Genomic DNA, 21538 nt, shown 5'->3' on the forward strand with positions numbered 1-21538 from the left:
CTGAAATTTAATAAAGAGACATGTTGTCTTGTGAGTGTGTGTGGGAGTTGCGCAGGCTCAATGCAGATATCGATTTATAATCCTATTACACAACACAACAAATATATGAGCATGAAGAAACTGATGGGGGAAGACAGACTCTATCAAGTTACTCCCCGATAGCCAGGCAGACAGGATTGCTCGCTCCTATGCACTGCACAGTTCTGAGTTCATAAGTGCTGAGCCTCTGTCTGTATGAATGTAGCTGGGAAAACCAAAAATACTGAAGATTCTGTCAAGTGCCTTAATGACAGATGCCGCTGAGACGTCAGGGCAGGGTATGGCGAAGAGAAAACTTGAATATTCGTCGATTACAGTAAAGAAAAACACATTTTTGTTGTTAGAAGGTAAGGGCCCTTTAAAATCTAAACTGATCCTTTCAAAAGGTTGGGTCGCTTTGAAGAGAGTGGACCCCGGAGCTTTAAAATATTGCGGTTTGCATTCCGCGCAACACACAGGGCAGCTTCTAGTCAGTTTTCTGACTTCTTCGAGAGAGAGAGAGTAAGGAAGGTTGTTAGCCCTTATATAGTGGAAGAATCTTGTGACCCCCGGGTGGCACAGACTACTATGGATCTCGTTTAGTCCTTCCAGCTGAGCACCGGCTGCAGCTCATGACAATGTGTCAGAGAGATCATTTAACTTGCCAGGTCTGTACAAGATCTCATAATTGTAAGTTAAGAGCTCTATTGGCCAGCGTGCCATTTTATTGTTTTTAATTTTACTTTTGTGTTTAGTATCAAACATGTAAGCAAAAGATTTCTGATCAGTGTGCATGGGGTTCCTCATCAAGTGGCCAACAGCCCCACTCCATTTACGTTCTTCAGCCTCAGAGCACCTGGCTGGTACGCCACCGTGCTCACCAACACGTTGATCATCTCGTCAAATGGAGCAAGTTCTGTTCATTTTCAAGTGCCCTGTGCCAGTCAGCTGCTTTAGAGTCTGCAACCCCTCGAGGCCTCTGCCTGCACAGGCACCACGACCGTGGGCTCAGACCCCATGCTCGCAAGATTTTAAAATAAAACATTGCCAGCTTCTTTAACGGCTATTTAAAGCCTACACGGTACGCTCAGTAGTAGGACTGGGCAGAAGAACCCTGTGCAGCAGCTCTGGGTCCGCACCAATCGCAGCAGAAGTTCTAGCAGCGTCGCCATTTAAAAAATTTTCAATTAATCTCTTACAAGTGGGAGGTGCTGTTCTTTGTCCGGCCAAACCAGGGCAGGCCCTAGATCAGGGGTGTCAAACTCAAATTCACAGAGGGCCAAAATTAAAAACTTGGACTAAGTCGTGGGCCAAACTAAATATTTATTGAAAATTTTCAACAACATCTGCATGTTTACTCTTCTTTCAACATATGTAATGTTAAACTTTTTCTTATTAAAATAAATGTTTAATAATAGTTTTGGTTAAACTCTTTCCAGAAGAAGCATTAACAAATGAGAAATTAAATATTCAATAAATAATATTTCTCTATAGCCTTTAAGCTCCTTTTAAATGTATTTTTTTTCACAAGCCAACAAGTCAAAAAAATAACAACTTGCTTCAATGACAAACAGGTTTTTCTTTTAAAATGATGAACATATAGTCTGCCTCCCACCTGTCTTGAAAGGTCCTGTTTTCTGTCTTTCGTTTGACCATTTTTCGTAAGGGGTTTATTACATGTGAGTTGGGCGACAGGTCACAGATGCTAATGAAAGTAAAGAGAGGAGGTGGGGGCGATTAGCGGGCTGATGGGCCGGCGGCAGTGCATTTGCAAAGCATTTTGGGATTTGTAGTATTAGCTGTGCGTGCGCTATACTGGCGTGGCGGCCAGCGGGCCAGCTCTAATACATATTTGATATGATCTTGCGGGCCAAATATAATTATATCATGGGCCAAATTTGGCCCGCGGGCCTGAGTTTGACATGTGTGCCCTAGATGGTAAATGTAGAGTATTGCAGGACCGAGGGGTACAGCTCCATTGTTCTGAGACAGTGGCAATTCAGGTGAAGAGACTTGTTTGGCATTCGGGATTTCATTGAGCAGCATACAGAATACAAATATTGGAATCTCCTAATCAGAATTTATTGTCATGAAGCCCACAATCATCTCCTTAGTTTTGCACACAAGGTTGTTGGCATGACACCACTCAATGAGCTGATCTCTCTCTGTATTGCAGTTTGTTTACATTTGTTATTTGTTTGTTTACATGCATACGTTGGGCACAGTTTAGTTTTTGCACTACCAATTAGTGGTTTCTGCTATGCCCACAGGAAAAAAGGAATCTCAGAGTTATACTCTGACAATAAATCTGAAATCTGATCAATCTCCCTCCTGTCGGCTTCCTCATTGCTGTTTGTGATTCCACAACAACTGTGGTGTCATCGGCAAATTTGTTAATAGCATTAGAATTGTGCCTGGCTTCATGGGTGTGTAGAGAGTAAAGCAAAACATCCACTCTTGAGGTGTGCCTGTGTTGATAGTCAGTAAGGAGGAGACTTTGTTTCCAATTCATACTGACTGTGGTCTTCCAATGAGGAAATCAAGGATCCAGTTGCAGAGAGTGGTGCAGAGGTGCAGGATTTGGAGCTTTTGACCAGCACTGTAGACTGAGCTGTCATCTATGAAGATAAACCATTATGTATGAGTTGCTGATTTTGAGGTGATCTAGAGCTGAGTGGAGAGCCAGCAATATTGCATCTGCTATGGAGCGATTGTGATAATGGGCAAATTTCAGTGGGTCCAGACCAACCTCTCAGAGCTTTTCATCACAGTAGATGTTAGTGTTACTGGGTCTTTGAGGCAGTCACTCTGTTCTTCTTGGGATGATTATGAAGCAGGTGAAAACTTCTAACTGCAGCAATGAGAGGTTGAAAATATCTGTGAAGACTTAGGCTAGTTGGTTGGCACAGATTTTTGGTATGTCGTCAGGACCTAAAGCCTGATTCATTTGGTGCAATCACACTTCCAGTACTGTGTGCAGTTCTGGTTGCCCAGTTATCAGAACATCAACATTTTGGAAAGGGTGCAGAAATTCACCAGGATGATGTATGAATTAGAGGGCTTGAATTTTACAGGGAGAGGTACAATGGCTTAATCTTTATTCTTTAGAAGGAAGGTGGCTGAGATGTTGTGATGCACTGCTACAGCAGTGAACAGACACAAAACTCGAAAAAGACTGTACAACAGGCTTTATTCATTTAAAAGTCTCTGCTACCGAGGTAACTGATCTGGTAACACCAGAGTGACTGCTCGGGAGGGGCCAGCTCAGGATTATATCCCGGAGGTTGATTGACAGCCAGCCGGGTAGAGTTAGGTCCAGAGTTAGGTGTGGTGTGTCCTCCAGTTATCTTCCTGCAGGTACATAGATCGCACCCTGCAGTATGCTAGTGGTGTATCACCACAGAAGTGATCTTATAGTTTTATAAAATCACGAGGGGCACGGATAAAGTGAATGCTCACAGTCTTATTCCGCAGGATAGATAGTTCTAGAACAAGAGAATGTCGGTTTAAAGTGAGGAATTTTAGAGGCACACGGGAGGCAATATTTTCATTCAGGAGGTGGTCCGATTATGGAGTGAGTTGCATGAGAAACCTGTAGAAGCTGGGACAACAGCCACATTCAAAAGACATTTGGCCAGATTTCAGAACAGGAACGGTTGAGACGGATCGAGATCAAATGGACGAGCTCAGATGCCAACGTGCTCAGTATGTCCGAGTTGGGCCGAAAGGCCTACTCCATGCAGTATGACCCTATTGCACTAAGCGTTGTATACCTGCAATTGGTCATTGGTTCCGTCCTGTGGGAAAGATCACCTTGATGAGCTCAGGCACCTGTCTTTAACTGGTTCATGGCGACCATGGCCCCTTCACTGCCGCAGAACAATGGCAGCTCGACGTTCCCCGAAAGCTCTCCGCGAAGAAAGCGCCCTGCCGTGGCTGAGGAGCGAAAGCACGCAGGCGCGACGCGCCGGACGTGACGTCACTCGCCGAGGCTAAGCGGAGCTTCGGTGCTGACGTTTCGCTCTCTGGCCGGTGGCCGTCGCCGTCGTTCAACATCGGCCAGTTTTGGGACCCGCTTCTCGGTGGGAATTGGCTGCTGCGCCAGGAGGTGGGAAACCCGGCCGGGGTGGACGGCTCGGCCCTGGTAGGAAGGGCTCGCTCGGGGTGGGGTGGGAAAGAGAGAAAGAGAGAGAGAGAGAGAGGGGGGTGGGAGAGCATAGACTGCCTGCATTCGATAGAGCGGTTTCAGAAGCGCGGGCATTCTGGGTAAAGAGGCGGTCATGAGTTCCCTTCGGACTGCCCAAATGTGCTAGAAGTCAAAGGGCGAGCAACATTCCGGGCCTGAATAAAAAGGGGTGGGAAAGGTGGGGTGGAGCAGGCTGAAAGGTTACAAGTGGAAAAAACATAGAAATACTGGAGGAACTCAACTACTCTCTCACTGTCCATTAGGTACAGATATATTACTGATGTTTTGGGCTAGACCCCTTAGAAAAATTACAGCACAAACCGGCCCACAAATTTGTGCCAAACATGTCCCAACCTTAGAAATTACTAGGCTTACCCATACCTGTCTATTTTACTCAGCTCCATGTACCTATTCAGAAGTCTCTTAATAAACCCTTTCGTATCTGGCTTCACCACTGTTGCAGGCAGCCCATTCCATGCACCCACCACTTAAAAAAAAAAAGTACCATATATCTCTGTACCTACTCCCCACCACCTGAACCTGTGTCTTCTTGTGACAACCATTTCAACCCTGCGGAAAAAGCCTCTGTCTATCCACATGATCAATGCCTCTATTCTTATTCCTTCAAGGAATAAGCAAAGAAGAGGAAGGTGTCAGAATAAAGGTTGAAGAATGGAGGGTGGAGGAGTCTGTCACTGAAAGTTTTTAATTGGATATGATTAGGGGAGAGGTTGTCGTGACTCCTTTCCTTTTCTGTTGTTGCAGAGGCCTTTATACTTTGACTTGATCAAACCAAATTTGTACTAGAGTTAAGCTGAATTTTTCAATGTTTATTAAATGATATTAAACATTATTAGATTTGTTACAGGCCTTGCCCATTGCAAATCAACAATGTGTCTCACCTTGATTGTCATGCAGTCACAGGTAGCTAACTGTTCCATAACCATCTTCATACAGATCAGCAAAATGATGCAATTGAGTAGATGTCACCATTCCAAAATTTGTGGGTTTGAAGCATCTGTCAATCTTGGTCTTCCAGCTTATGAAGATCCTGTATCCAACACGTCCATTCTTCTGCAATGGATTCTGGTATCTCATCATCCCAACTAATCTTTTTCCCATACCTTGCAGGATCTTCTTGGCAGTCGGGGCTACTGGTGCCAATATTCCTAGAGGATCATCTATCGAACTCACTGTTGTGAGAAGTCGACCTTCAAAATGATTTGGAACAAAAACTTCTGGTTGAACGCACCATTGAACTTCTTTCACCCTCTCCACAGAAAGGTTGTCATGGTCTACTTACAGTTTCTTCATTTTCTTTTGCCTAATCTGCTTCAGGTATAGCAGCTGATACCTGGTGATTGTTACTTATCAATTTCATAAGTAGAAAGCCTCCTTCGTTTCTTCTTTTGAAGCTGCAGATGTGAGGCAATCATCCACATAGAAGTTATTCCTGATGGTGCCTTTTTCTTGAGAGCTAAATTGTTCCATATTGTCCTCAGCACACTTTCTTTGGACAAAATTCAGATAATTTGATGATGAAATCACCCCAAGTAGATGCTCTGTCATTCTGTATTCCACCATGTTCTGTTTGTTGTCTCCATCAGGCTACCAGAGGAATCATAACAAGTCACGATCTTCATTCAGTACCTTCACCTGGTGGAACATTCCTTCAATGTTTCCAGCAATGTTTGACAGATTCTTAATGGAATCTAGTTAAGACTTCTGTCAACGTTCCTGTCAAGTCTGGACCTTGTAAGAGCTGAGAATTTCATGAAACTCCCCGAAATGTCACTCCACAATCAAACACCACTCAAAGTTTTTTCTTCTGTGGATGCAAAACACAATGGTATGTTAAGTACATTTTAGGCCATCACTACATTTGAAAATATCATCTGGCACTTCCTCTGCATAACCTTTAAATATGTAATCTGAATGAAAGGAAGTATCTTTCTTGACTCTTCTCTTTAAATTCGGTATATGTTGTTCGACAGCACTTCTATTATCTAGCATACATATTTATCTTCTCTTTGAAGGTAATCTAAAGTAATAATGACCACTAATTAGCTTGGAAGATTTCAACACCAAATCCAAGAATTGCTGGTCTTTCTTTGAAGGTTCTTGGTCATCCCTGAGGTACTCAGGAAAGTCAGTCTTGAACTGATGCTCTCACAGCTCATCAAGTTTAAGAGTTGATATCCTGATGATATTTAGAGCCTCATTTCTTCCTCCTAGTGATCCATTAATCATCCAACTAAGCATAGTTCTGACAGCATATGGTCCATCTCCCCCACTCCTTACCATATCTAGTGGTTCCAGAGCTCTTGGTACATCTGAGCCAATCAGCCAGTCTATCCTTGATTTCAGGTAGATAAACATTTCTCAGATGAGACCACCGTTCTATATTGTTTTGATGTGGGATGTTTCCTTTGTGCACAGGCATAGTTTTCTGAGTCTATAAACCTAGGAGTTCACAAAAATATTTGCTATCCAATGCAGCAACCTCAAAAGCAACGTGATTTCAATGACTTTCGTTTGACTTATAGTCTTCATTAGTCCCACAGTGCAAAATGACGCAGTGCTCCCTAGGTCAAGAAATGCACTATTGCACTTCCTTTCTTGGCCCTTGACTTGCACAGGTACTTTTAAAAGTTTGCAGTTGTTCTCTCCAGCCCCAATAAGACCATTTGTCTGTTCTCATCTGCTTCTTTTATTGCGGTTTCTTCCTTTTCCTGGAATATGTGTAGCATTTTGGGATGCTTTTGACTGCGTATGTTGCAGCTGAATCACTTTTGGCAGTTTTTGCTGATGTGTCCTTTACACAGATGGCCAAAACATAATCCATTTTCCTTCAAAAAAGCAATTTTCTCACTATGCATATTCTTCTCCAACTGTGCCCACTCTTCCAAAGCATGTTCATCTGCAATAACCATATACAGCACAGAACAGGCCAGTTTGGCCCTACTAGTCCATGCCAGAACAAATCCCCACCCTCCTAGTCCCACTGACCAGCACCTGGTCCATACCCTTCCAATCCTCTCCCCTCCATGTAATTATCCAGTCTTTCCTTAAATGTAAATAACGTCCTTGCTTCAACCACCTCTGCCCGAAGCTTATTCCACATCCCACCACCCTTTGCGTGAAGAAATTTCCCCTCATGTTTCCCTTATAATTTTCCCCCTGCAATCTCAAACCATGGCCTGTGGTTTGAATATCCCCCACTCTTAATTGAAAAGGCCTATCCTCGTTGACTTTCTCCGTCCCTTTTAAAATCTTGAACACCTCCATCAAATCCCCCTTCAATCTTCTACGCTCCAGAGAAAAAAGCCCCAGGCTGCTCAACCTTCTCTGTAGCTCAAACCCTGACATCCTGTCCATATTCTCGTGAACTTAAATAAGAGCATCATAATCAGCCTGAGACTTTAAATATGCAGATGCATTACTTGAAATGCGGGAAGCCTTGGAGTTTGCTCTGGAAGAACTACCTTTGCTTCTCCTGCATCCAGCATTGGACACACTATCACTTGGTTTTATCTTAGATGTTGCCTTAATATTTGACTTTATCTCCAAATTGGATTTCCCATCCTCCACACCACCATCTTGTGGCACACCTTCAAACAATTCCAAATGGCTGATCTTAGATTTTGTAGATGTTTTATTCATTACTTCTGTGGAATTTGTATCCCTTTTAGCCAAAACCTCTTTTTCTATTGTCTCTTTCAGTCTTGCTTGAAGAAGAACAGCTTTGGCTCCACTAGTATCTAATCCCTGTTATTATAATTTTTCTTTAAGTTCCATGATCTTCATCTGCTTGATACGTCGCTCCTTAAAGGGAAGATCAGCAGCCATTTATTTTTATCTATCTTGACAACCATTGCTTGCAAACTCCAAGCATTCACAACAATAACTCCAAAACCAAAACCGTCCTCAAAAGACAAGCAGCAATTTCTTTAAACTATGTTCAAACTTGCAATAAACATACAGAAGGATTCCTTAATTAAGGCTTGTTGCTTATGCTGCTATTGATATTCGTGCCTCCGCGAGTTGAAAATGCTCTGAACAAAGTACGATCAATTCAAATTCCAACTTTCAATTGACTTAAGATTCCTTTACTGGAGTGACTACTTTCCTTTTATGTTGCTTGATAGAAAGAGGCCTTTTTACATTGACTTGTTCAAACCAAATTCATACTAGAGTTAGCTGAATTTTCCAAAGTTTATTAAACATTATTAGATGTTATAAACTGATTGTTAAACAATCAATAATCCCTCCATTTACGCAGAACAAAGAAGCTCAAAAACACTGCCTAGTTTTCTCTTTAGCAAAACTAAGTAAAGGTAGCTAACCCTGAAGTAAAGATGTTGTTAGGAGACAATGACAAGATTCAAGATTCAACTTATTGTTATAGGTATAAAACAGTGTTGCATTACATGAAATTTCTTTTTACCTGCTGCATGGCAGACAGATTTTCCACTGGCAGAAATTGCCTAAGCACCTCTTTCAGTCTGACTTATTCAGAGAGAAGTAAAAGAGAGTCCCCCAGAGTCACCAAGTGTCAGTAGATTTGCCTCCAAATAACATCTACATACAGATAAATGCAAGCATGAAACCTATTTTAACCCTTAGAGGTGTTAATTGGTTTTGTTTCTTTAATTTTCAACTGGCAGTGTATGAAACCATGGACAGACATGTCAGCAAGGGAATGGGACACAGAATTGAGATGGGTGGTGATACGAGCCCAGAGGAGCCCAAAACCCAGCAGCAATAGATATTTACCAAGACAAATGGTTACTTAAACAAAAGTTGCTTTTAATTATCTTTAAACATGTAAACAGAATCACACTTTAACTTACCACTATTGACTTAACTAACCTAACTTACACACACTTAGAATTAGAAGGGGGTTAAATTCAGAAAAGTTCTTTGATTCACAGTCCAATCTCACCTCATTCCTCCAAGTTCACTGGTTGCAGGCAATTCGTATACTGTGCACAGAATTTAACATTTATAAAGTTCACCAGGTTTTGGAGCTTGAAAGGTAAATGATTACTGCTCAGAAAGGTTCTTGTTGGTTTTCAGAGAGAGATTTGTTGTTCGCTGGACACCCACAACTGATTCCTTTTTAATCAGCTAGTTCAGTGTCTTGCTGAAGAAACTTTCCCCTCGGGGTTCTTCAGATGATAATCTCTTTCTTTCAGGTCACCACAGAGTTCCTTTTTGTTTCTCTTATTTCAAGAGAAACATTTGACAGCCAGTCCTCTCCTCGCATGAACCACAAGGGATTTGACAAGGCTGAACTAAGCACTCATAACCCATCTTCCAAATAGGGTTTTCCACAAGCTTGCCAGCTTATCCTGTTGCAGTCCCAGCTGCCGCTGCTGACAGTAAAACTGCTGAACTGAATTTTCTCTCTCTCTTTGAGAAAGTCTGTTTTACTCTCTCTGCTTGCAAAACCACATGACCCTCTTAGAACAGCAAGTTCCACTCCAGATAATCTGCGGCTCCGACAAGTTCTTTCATCTGTTGCCTTTTTGTAAACGACAGTCCATTAGTGAAGTCTCTTGGGCACTCTCCAAAGCTTTTGCAAAGGCTCTGGGGCTGACATGTCTGGCATGCACAGATCTCCAGTATTTTAAATAAAATCTGTTTTAAAGTGTTTGTATGTGACCTACACTAAAAAACTTGCCTTATTATATCTCCCAGAAACATTTCTATATACAATACAAACACAACATAATCTGTCACAGTGGCTACTGGAAAATCTAAGCTATTGTGGTGGACAGAACCAAGGTACTTAACAAAGCAATCTTCCAGTCTGCATCCAGAGACCACAGTGGAAGCACCGGATGCAGTAGATGACCCCTGCAGATTCAGGAGTGAAATATTGCTTCACTTGGAAGCACTGTTTAGGGTTTTGGGAGGAGGTGTGTGCGCGTGGAACATCTCCTGGTACCAAAGAGGAGTGAGCAAGGGGTGGGGGGGTGCATCACGGAGGGACTGGTCCCTGCGGAAGGTAATGGGAGGAGCAGGAAAACAATATGTGTTAGTGGTGGTATAGTGTAGTAGGTGGAGGACGCGGGTTAGAAGGTAGAAGAGAAAAACCGCTAAGGTGATGGGGGAAAGAGTAACTCTGACAGGATTGGGAATGCTGTCTGATATTAGAGAATGCAGATTACAGATGGCCTTGATTTGGTACCTTCCCCCACCTTTTTATTCTGATGCCTGTCCGTTTTTGCTTGGACTTGAGCAAGGGCCCAGGCCGGAACTGTTGGTAATAAAAACACAGACATGCTGGAGGAGCTCAGCCAATCTTGCAGTGCCTATAACAAAGTAAAGATTACTACCGTTGTTTTGGTGCTGAGCCCTTCAAAGAATAAGTTCCCCTTTATTTCCCATGAATGCTGCGTGACCTGATGAGTTTTTCCAGCAGGTTTCTATGTAGCACTCAACTTCGGCAATTGCAGACTTCCCTGTTTAACTCCATTGGTTCGACTCGCCAGTAGCACTCTGTCAAACAGCCAAGCGAATTGAAAAATGCACGCGGATTTGGGCTGATTGGCTTTCCAGATCTTGCCGACATCCACATTGTTGAGGAAGCATTTTCAGTTGAGACTGAGATTTAAAAAAAAATGATCTAAATTTAATTTCCAGTAAATAAAACCGTCTGTCGAAGAAAACAAAAACTGCAAATGCTGGAATTTTGAGGGAACATTGGGAAGATGCAGGGAATTAGTGGGTCAGGTCGCATCCAAGGCCAACTTTTCAGGTTGAGACCCTTTAGTAAACTCATCACCTTGATGGTTCAGTAACTTCTTGGCTCAATGGACACCTATAAAGTCCCAACTTTTTGACTTGGGTGGGAATATAGCCAGTAGCTGACCACAGAGTCCAAAATGACCTGTTCTACATTGCTACCTTTCTCTGAATAATGACGTGGGTACACTTGTTTTGCAGGGTGATAAAAGCAGAAGAGTTGTGGATGGCAATCAAAGCCACATTGGCGCTAATAACGTCAGTGAAGAGGAAATGTCTGTGTGTTTCATTTTTGAGAAGAGATAAGCCACAGTGTGACCAGCAAGGGAGTGAAATTCACCCCCCCAAATAAGAGTGTTAAGGACCACTGACTGCATGAAATTTTGGCCATTTGTGCAGAGAGAGCCACCGAGGGAAACACAAGCATGTCGTCTGAGAGGCTTTGATGAAATAAACAGAAGTGAAGCCAAATAATTTATTTTTCACATCACTGAAGGAGTGAGCAAATATTTGCCTGTAAAAAGTGATCAATCACTGTAATCGCTTGAAAAACAATTTTCTGTCCCAGGCTGAAATTTGTGCTTCAGGGCTAGCAGGACTTTATCTGGAAGTGGATGAACATGGAGGAAACACTGAGTTCTTTTCACTAATTATTTAGTGCATTGAGAGCACATCCTAACAAGCCTCAGCTGCTCTGAGCAAAGAGGTCCACTCTGTCTTCTGAAATGAGTGTCCACAAGCAAGCTCACACCAAGGAATGGCCATTCCCCTGCCCAGAGTGTGGGAAGGGCTTCACTAAGTCCTCCCATCTGCAAACCCACCGGCGCCTCCACAACAGCGAGAAGCCGTTCCCCTGCCCTGAGTGTGGGAGGAAGTTCACTCTGTCAGCTCTCCTGAGGAGGCACCAGCGGGTCCACACCGGTGAGAGGCCCTTTGTCTGTACCGAATGCGGGAATCGGTTCACCCAGTCATCCCACCTACTCACCCACCGGCGTCTCCACACCAGGGAGAGGCCCTACACCTGCAATGAGTGCGGTAAAGGCTTCACACAGTCCTCTAACCTGAAGACCCACTGGCGGATCCACACCAGGGAGAGGCCCTACACCTGCACTGAGTGTGGCAAGGGCTTCAATCGATCATGGGATTTGCTGAACCACCGGCAGGTTCACTCTGGGGAGAGGCCCTTCACCTGCCCTGAGTGTGGCAAGGGTTTCAGCCACTCCTCTGGACTGAAGACCCACCGGCTGATCCACACCAGGGAGAGACCCTTCACTTGCCCTGAATGCGGCAAGGGCTTTATTCAGTCCTCTAGCCTGAAGACCCACCAGCGGATCCACACTGGAGAGTGGCCCTTCACCTGCACTGAGTGCAGCAAGGGCTTCACCCAGTCTGCTAGCCTGGAGTCCCACAGGCGGATCCACACCGGGGAGAGGCCTTTCATCTGCCCGGAGTGCGGAAAGGGGTTTACCCAATCCTCTCGCCTGAAGTCCCATCAGCATATCCACACTGGGGAAAGGCCCTTCACTTGCCCCGAGTGTGGCAAGGGGTTCACCCAATCCTCTCGCCTGAAGTCCCATCGGCGGATCCACACTGGGGAGAGGCCCTTCACATGCCCTGAGTGCGGCAAGGGGTTCAGCCTCTCGTCAAACTTGCTAATCCACCGGCATGTTCACACTGGTGAGTGGCCCTTCACCTGCCCCGAGTGCGGCAAGGGCTTCACCCAGTCCTCTAGCCTGAAGTCCCACCGACGTCTCCACACTGGGGAGAGGCCCTTCACTTGCCCTGAGTGTGGCAAGGGCTACACCCAGTCCTCTAACCTGAAGTCCCACCGACGGATCCACACTGGGGAGAGGCCCTTCACCTGCAGTGAATGTGGTAAGGGCTACACTCATTCCTCTAGCCTGAAGTCCCACCAGCGGATCCACACGAGGGAGAGGCTCTACACCTGCACTGAGTGCGGCAAGGGCTATACCCAGTCTTCTAATCTGAAGTCCCACCAGCGGATCCACACCAGGGAGAGGCCCTATACCTGCACTGAGTGTGGCAAAGGTTACTCTCATTCCTCTAGTCTAAAGTCCCATCAGCGGATCCACACCAGGGAGAGGCCTTTCACCTGCCTGAGTGCAGCTGGAGGTTCAGTTGATCATCGGACTTGCTTGTAGGAGTTGAAATGTGTTTTATGCTTGCCACTTGTCTGTTTGTGGTTTAATATATTTCTATGCTGTCTCCTAGCAACATCTTTGCTTCAGGGTCACATCCAGTTTTCTCTCCTTGCTTGTTAAATAAGTCATTTTAGTTGTTCTGCAAAATGGATGGTACGAGAATGTTCCGAAATTTTCTGTTGGCCATTTCATGACATATAACAATGTTTAACAACCTTTAATGAACGTTTTGATGATGGTTTGAGAACTTATTGTAGTGAATATTTACCAATGTGTTATAACGACATGACGTACGACAATCATTGAAGTTTGTATGTTTGAATAAAACTTTGGAAAACTCAACTTTAGTATGCAATTATTGAACGAATTATAGACAACAACATTTCTTAGCATCCAAGCAACTATAAAGGAAAGAGGTTGCTACACTTAAGTCAATAGAAAGGTGGAAATTGGATTTGGAATTTGATGAACCCAGTTTGGAGTTGCTTGTTCTTTGAGGACTGTTCGATTTTGCAGTTATTGTTGTGCAAACTTGGTGCCTGAACATGGCGGTTGGCTGGATGGATAAGAGTGAAATGCCTACCGCCATTGCAGCTGTTGATGTTGCCCCTGAGAAACAACATATTGAGGAGATGAAGGTCGCAGGATTAAAAGAATTACAAGGGCAGCACTGAGATACAAGTGGAGCCAAAGCTGTTCTCTTTACAAGACTGAAAGAAGAAAGAGAAGCAGAAAAGGCTTTAGCTGATGAGAAGAAAGACTCCGAGAAAACACTGGAGAGGACATCAACTGAATTTAAAGTCACTGACAATGGAAATGGCTGTAGATGTGTAATTCTAACTTGAGAAAGAGTTAAATATTGAGAAAAAATGCAGCGAAGGAATGAAGAGATGGAGCAAATGGGGAGAAAGGAGCAGCTGGAGCTGAAATCAAAATTTGCTGCTATGAAGGCTAAAATGGATGTACTAACAACCTCAAAGGGATCTGATGTTCAAAGCAACATCTCAAGTCTCAGATGGTAAGAAGTCATATTTTGAAAAGGGACAACAGGAAAAGAAAATGCTAAAAGTTGAGGCAGATTATTTTGTACCATGAATATGAGACATGCAGATGCATATGATGTTTCCAGCTACATTGCCTGTTATAAGCAGAGGCAAACAGAGCAACACGTGCAGAACAAAATGGCTGCATTGTTAATCTGGTTACAAGCTCTGCCCAAGAGGGAGATTCAAGTTTTTGATGGTGACCCACTTCAGTTCCTAGCGTTTGAGATCCTTTGAATGCAGTTATGAGAGCCAAAATTCCGAGGATTATCTGGAACAGTTCACAAGTGGGAAACCAAAGGAACTTGTAAAGAGTTGCCATCATATGCCTCCAATCGAAGGATTTGAAAGGCAAAATCTTTACTGAAGAGGCATTTTGGCAATGAGCATAAAATTTCTTCATCTTATAATAGAAGGCTCTTTAATGGTCGTCAATAAAATGGGATGAGATGAAAGCTCAACAAGCTGCTACCTCTTTTTTAGAAGATGTTGCAATGCCATGGCTGAGATTAACTATCTGCAAGAGCTTGACGTTCCTACTAATATGCCAGTCATTATAAACAAATTTCCCTACTGGATGAGAGAACTATGGTGAAAAATAAACATGATCCAAGGGCTACTTTTAAGGATTTGGTGGGTTTTATAGAAGACCAAGTGGACATTTTCATAGATCTAGTACATGGAAATAGCCAAGAGACTCCAACAGTGAGCATAGCCTCATCACAAAATAAAGGGACATATCTTTGCCACCACTGTATCAGTTACCTATAAGGAAAAGGAGAAAGGAATTAAAGAAAAGGAGAGTTTGCTTGCTGAGAAGAGCTGTTCTGTAAAAGTGGGTATGCTTTGGAAATGGATTCACAGTTAGAAAAGAAGGCACATAATTGCTTTCTTAAAGGAAAATGGAATATGTTTCAGCTATTTGTGTAAAGGGGACATAAAAAGTGGCTCAGCTGTGACATATGCAGTCTAAAGCATCTCAAGATACTGCATATCCACCAAAGAAAGAAACAGAAAAAGAGCATGCAGGAATAAAGGAAGCAGTAGAAGACAGTGCTGTAGCCTCTGTTCAGACAAATGACCTTACTGGGGCCAGCAAAGATGACTGCAAACTCAATGGTGCCTGTAAGAGTCAAAAGCCAAGAAGGAGAATGCAATGGTGTATACTTGTGCACCTCTTGACTCAGGTAGCAGCACATCATTTTGCACAGTGGAGCTCATGAATTCTATTAAAAACTATGGGTCAAAGGAAGGTTATTAAAACTAACATTGTTTCGGGTTTAGATGTCACTGGACTTGACAGCAGTGATTTTGTTTTGTGATCTCCCAGGCGTATGGACTCAGAAAACTATGCCTGTGTACAAAAGAAACATCCCACATCAAAACGATATCAGACAGTGGTCTCATCTGAGAGATGTTTATCTACCTGAAATCATCTCTAAGATAGAGATGTTGATTGGATCAGATTTACCAAAGGCTCTTGAACTATTAAAGATAATAAGGAATGTGGGAGACAGACCTTAATGCTGTGAAAACTATGGTTGGACGATTAATGAACCAATAAAAGGAAAAAAAAGATATTGCTCAGGAGCTGTCAGCAATGTGTCAATTGGTTGTGAAACACAATGAGCTGTGGGAGCTGCAGTTCAAGACGGACTTCCCTGAGTGCCTCAGGGACGACCTTCAAAGGAAGGCTAGCAGTTCTTGGGCTTAGTTTCAAAATCTACCAAGCTAGTTAACGATCAATATTGCATTGGTTCATGTTTAAAGAAAATGGAATTATGCATGGCTGATAATAGAAATTGTTGTGCACTGAATATGAAGAGCAGATATAAGAAATATTCTTTCATTTGGATTACACCAATTTTCTGTCTGGCATGATCTCTAAAGGTTATACAGAGAAAGTACCAGGTGATGTCTTGGAATGTATTGATGGCAGAAAATGGTACTTATCACACCATCCACAAAAGAAAAAAACTTAGAGCGCTCTTTAATTGTGGAGTGCTAATCCTGGGAGTTTCAGTAAATTCTCAGCTCTTACAAGGCCTAGACCTGACCAGTACATTGATAGGAGTCTTAACTAGATTACATAAAGAACCTGTTGTCATCACAGCAGATATTGGAAGCAATATTCCTCAGATGAAAGTAACAAAGGAAGATAGTAACTTGTTCAGATTCCTCTGGTTATCTGATGGATATTACAGTCAGAACATGGAGGAATACAGAATGATGGGGGCATCTACTTGGAGTGATTTGTGTGAACTTTGGCCTTAGGAAGTGTACTGAGGACAATATAAAACAGTGTAGTTGTCAAGCTGTAAGCATGAACAGGAATAATTTCCTTGTGGATGACTGTCTCACTTCTGTAGCTTCAGAAAAAGAAGCAATAGCTCTTTAATGAAGTGTGAGCGATCTGTTTCAAGAGATAAGTAATCTATTTCAAATGGATAAGTAACAGTTGTCATGTGTTGGCTACCATGCCTGAAACAGAGAGGGCAAAAGAATTGAAAATTTTTGATGTGAACCTTGTTAATGTTAATATTCTTGTTGAGTAGGTGATAGGTGTACAATGGTGTGTTCAGTTTGGTATTTATAAGTTCAAAATAATTTTAAAGGACTGAACTCTCACAAGAAGGGGGATTTTTTTTCCCCACAATCAGTTCGGTATACAATCCCTTAGTCTTGATTGCCAAGAAAATTTTGCAAGTTTTGTGTAGAAAAAACTTGCTTGGGATGACATGGTACCAGAATCCATTGTAAGAGCAATTCACATCAAAGTGGCATCATCACTTGACACAAACTCTTTAATCAATGCCCTTCGGCGTTTTAAGGCAGACATAGTCAAGTGAAGGAATTATGATCTGCCAATGGCGCTAATTTTGTGGGAGCTCAGTATGAGTTGAGAGCAGCAATTGAAAACTGGAATCATAGTAAATTCATCATGCATCAATCAATTGGATATTTAATCCCCCTGCTGGATCACATCATGGAGTTGTTTGGGAAAGATTAATTAGATCAGTGTGAAAAGTTATCAATTCTACCTTAAAGGTGCAAAGACTCGACGAGAAGCGTATTCACACCATTATGTGAAGTTCAAGCTATCCTCAATAGTCATCCAATGACCAAGGGTTTTACGGATCAGAATGACCTTGAAGCACTTAGCCCAAGCTATCTTCTGCTTTTTAAGACTAAGCTATTGATGCCACCAGGGCAGTTTCAGAAGAAAGACGTACATGCTTGTTGCAGATGGAGGTGAGTTGTTCTGGAAGAGATGGATTAATTAATATTTTCTTCAGAACTTTACACCAGGAGACATTGTGATCATGATAATTTGGAACCTCAACTCCTGGCTGACTGGAAAAATGGTCGAGATCATTACTGACAAAAGCGGGTTGGTGTGTGTGCCATGTTTGGATCAAAACTGGCTTTCTGAACAGACCCATTAACAAAATTCCTCTTCTACAAGAGGTGGAGGAACTTTAACAAGTACTAACTGATTTGTGTTTTATACTTTAGCAACTACATGGATTAGAGACTTTATTGGTCCAGATTGGTGGTAATGTTTGTAATATTGTTATTTTTAAGTGTAATTATTATTAGAGTCATTACGTCTCAACATAATAATTAGGGGCCGATATTCTTGGTTTTAAAATGTTTTCTGTTAGCCACTTGTCTGTGTGTTTTTTTTTGTTTAATATATTGCTATGATATCTCCTAGCAATGTCTTTGCTTCAGGGTCATAATCAGTCTACTCTGCTTGCTTGTTAGATAAGAGTTTTTAGTTGTTTTGTGAAATGAATGGTAAGAAAATGTTCTGGCATTTTCCATTGACCGTGTAACAACTTATAACAATGTTTAACAACCTTTAATGAATGTTTTGATGATGGTTTGAGAACTTATTGTAGTGAAAAATTATCAATTTTGAAGTTTGTGTGTTTGAATAAAACTTTGGAAAACTCAACTTTAGTATGCATTTATTGAATGAGTCATGGACAACAACATCTCTTAACATTCAAGTGACCCTGAAGGAAAGTTGTCACTTACATTGCTTACCCACTGAAGTGTTCACACTGGCAAGAGGTCCTTCACCTGTGCAGTGTGTGGAAAAGAATTCACTCAATGACTCCGCAGGTTCACATCCCAGGCAATGTTTAAATCTGTCATATGTTAAGCATTAAAGTCTGATTACCTTAAAAAAATTTTTGATGTGGGTTTGAATCTGCTGCTTTTTGTAAGGAGTATGGTTGTCTTTCTGTGATACATTTGAGTTTTTTCTGAGTGCTCCGGATTCCTCCCACTCTCCAATGATGTACGTGGATTGTGTGTATTTGGGTGGCACAGGCTTGTGGGACAAAAGGGCCTGTAACCATGTTGTATCGCTAAAATTTAAAAAAAATTAAAAATTGAAACCTAATTTCCTCCTCCATAGGATAGTGGAGGTCAGATCATTAGGCATAATTAAGATGAAGATTAAAGTGCATTTTCAAGACTGAAGAGTTAAAAACTGTCACAGAAGAAAGAGGATATCTAAGTTTACAACAGGATGCAGATCATTTGGGAAGATGGGCCGAAACTGGCAAATGTAACTCTTGACACGAAGGTTGGAGATGTGGATACTGTAGAACAGAGTGGCCAACCTTTTAATTTTTAAATTAGACATACAGTACAGTAACATGCCATTTTGGCCCACGAGTCTGCTGCCCAATTAACCCACACCCCCATACATACTCATGGGCCAAAATGGCTGTATGTCTAAATTAAAAGGTTGGCCACCCCTGGTGTAGAACATTGTCGTAGCTTACAATGGTACATAGACAGGATGCAGAATTGGGTGGAAAGGTGACAGATGGAGTTCAATCTAGATAAGTGTGAGGTGATGGAAGGTCAAACTTTTTTTTAAACTTTATTTAAGATTTTATAACATGAATAACATAGGATTACATTAAAAAATTAAGAATAAAATAATAAAATTACAATACAGTATCAGTAATCTAAATAAACGATACCCTCCCTAATAATTATTACACATTAATAACCCAACTCAAATTAGTCCAACCCCCCTTTCCCCCAAAAATAAAGAGTGAAGAATTAATAAAGTTAATAATATATGTGAGAAAAAAACCCACTTACTAAAAAAAACAAAAACATAGCCGATTAAAATACTAACAAAAAAAAATTAATACTAAGATATCAGACTTAAAAAACATATTTAAATCAAACTTAAATGCATATATTTAATAAACGGAGTTAAGATGAAACATATATTTAACTCAAACTTAATATAAAAAATTAGTAAAGTTAGTAATATTGTCTATCAAAAATTCTTAAAAAATTGTAGCATGAAAAAAAAGATGAAAAAAAAACCTTTCTCTATAGAGATAAACCTTCACCAAATATTAACTAACTTCACATTTATCATCATATTAGTCACATAAACCACCATCTTAAAACAAAATTCAAACCTTATTAAGCATTGTACAATTCAATTTTAGTACTCTTCCACCATTTTTCCCTTTTACTCTTGAATAGTTATCCAATAAAAGCTCCAATACCACATTTAAATATCCCCAATCATTATGTTAAAATTCAGATATCCAAATAATAAAAACACATCTACAACGAAATCTATATCTTCAACAAATGGAGCATAAACCACAAACAAAATTCAAGCCTCATTAAGAATTGTACAATTCAATTTATAACTTTCACCATTATTCCCTTCGTTCTATAACTAAAATAGCAAAATAATATACACCAGAATTACCACTCCTTTCACCTTAAAGTTAAAGAAAAAATAAAAAAAACTTATCCATCCCATTCACATTTAAATTTCAGATATTCCTTATCTACTGAATAAACTTTACAAAAAAACCACATCAATTTTTAGTTTTTTAAACATTCAAATACTTTCTTATGCTTTTTTAAAAATATTTAAACAAAAAAAAAAACCCTTCACTCTTTAATCTAATAATACAAAAAAAAGGAAAAAAAAATGGGTAGGAGGTTAAAAATACCCCCTCCCGTCTAAACCGCGCAATGCGGTAACTCCCAAAAAAAAATGGGTGTGAGATAACTCACACGTAGCAGATGACTTTCAGGAAATAGTGCCTATCCAGTTCTCTCCCCCAACTCTCACTTCATCTTAAATTAACATCATCATTATTTAATATCCCTTTTTTTTAAAAATAAATTAGAAAAAAAAGGACAGCTCTTCTTTTAATCAGCTCCAACTGCTGAGTCACCATTACAACCATTCCTTCTTGGAGCACGGCTCTTTTCTTCCATCTCTTGTCTCCTTACAAATCGTGGCGGACTATGTCTCTGTTGAAACTGAGTAATTGGCAGCTCTTGAGCAAATGCTATAGCTTCCTTTGGAGAATCAAAGAACTTTGGTTGGTAACCATCTTGAAAAACAGCTGGATATCTAAAGGTTGCCTTGTAACCTTTCTTCCACAACAACTCTTTAGCAGAATTGAATTCCCGTCATTTGAACATAACTTCTTGACTCAAATCCGCATAGAAGAAAACTCGATTATTTTGAATCATCAAGGGTGATTTTCTCTGTTGTGCATTTCTAATAGCCACTCGTAAAATTATTTCTCTGTCGTAATAATTCAAGCAACGAACCAAAACAGGTCTTGGACTTTGACCTGAAATAGGTCTTCTACGCAAGGCTCTGTGAGCACGTTCCAGTATTATACCTTCCGGGAAATGTTCTTGACCCAGCACCTGCGGATTCCATTCAGTAAAAAATTTTCTTGGGTCTGGTCCCTCCATACCTTCTGGCAAACTAATAATCTTTATATTGTTCCATCTGGATTGGTTTTCCAAATAATCAATCTTTTTCACCAAATTTTTATTTTGAGTTTGTAAGTCTTCGACCATTTTGGTCACATCAAAAACTTGATCCCGTATTTCGTCTATCTTCTTCACACAAATTAAATTTATCTCTCACTTCAAGCTTAAAAGCTCCAAACTCAGCCATCTGTTGAGAATGTATTTTCACCAGAGTATTAAACCTAGTACCAAGTTCAGTCATAATCTTGGATAATCCCTGCATTGTATAAGATAATTTAGATTCAAGATTCACAAAAATCTTTTTAATTGGAAGAGATTTTGGCTCAACAGATTCCTGCTTCTTCTGCATAACCAAAAGATCTTCTGTTCCTTCCTTCATTCTGGTTTCCTTCCTTGTAGTATGACTGCGTGTGGAAACCCCAGCCACAACCTCTCCAGCAGTGACTGGAGGATGCTGGCCAGGGTTTTCCCAGTCCATAATGTATTAAGTTCTCCCAGTACATCAAGTTGTATAGGTTCTTCTATCTCAAGAGGTGCAGTTTGCAGCGCCACCTCTACAGTTGACAAATGCCTTTGAA

The 21538-nt window shown here is 41.3% G+C and overlaps 1 protein-coding gene across 9 annotated transcripts in view; it reads left to right on the forward strand.

Moving 5' to 3' along the window:
* Positions 1 to 3996: 3996 nt before the first annotated feature.
* The window catches only part of LOC138758547 (oocyte zinc finger protein XlCOF6-like), a 30207-nt gene continuing 12665 nt past the window's right edge, over positions 3997 to 21538 (forward strand). The window contains exons 1-3 of one of the 9 annotated variants that reach the window (XM_069927633.1): positions 3997 to 4162; positions 5336 to 5488; positions 11159 to 13461. In XM_069927633.1, coding sequence (XP_069783734.1) covers positions 11683 to 13119 — 1437 coding nt within the window. In that variant the 5' untranslated portion in view covers positions 3997 to 4162; positions 5336 to 5488; positions 11159 to 11682 and the 3' untranslated portion in view covers positions 13120 to 13461. Of the gene's footprint in view, positions 4163 to 5335; positions 5489 to 5550; positions 6054 to 11158; positions 13462 to 17210; positions 18124 to 21538 lie in introns of those variants that run through there. The other 8 variants (XM_069927635.1, XR_011354327.1, XR_011354328.1 and 5 more) reach the window with 8 other exon arrangements.

The sequence above is a fragment of the Narcine bancroftii genome, chromosome 3 (assembly GCF_036971445.1).
Source record: "Narcine bancroftii isolate sNarBan1 chromosome 3, sNarBan1.hap1, whole genome shotgun sequence".
Taxonomy (NCBI): domain Eukaryota; kingdom Metazoa; phylum Chordata; class Chondrichthyes; order Torpediniformes; family Narcinidae; genus Narcine; species Narcine bancroftii.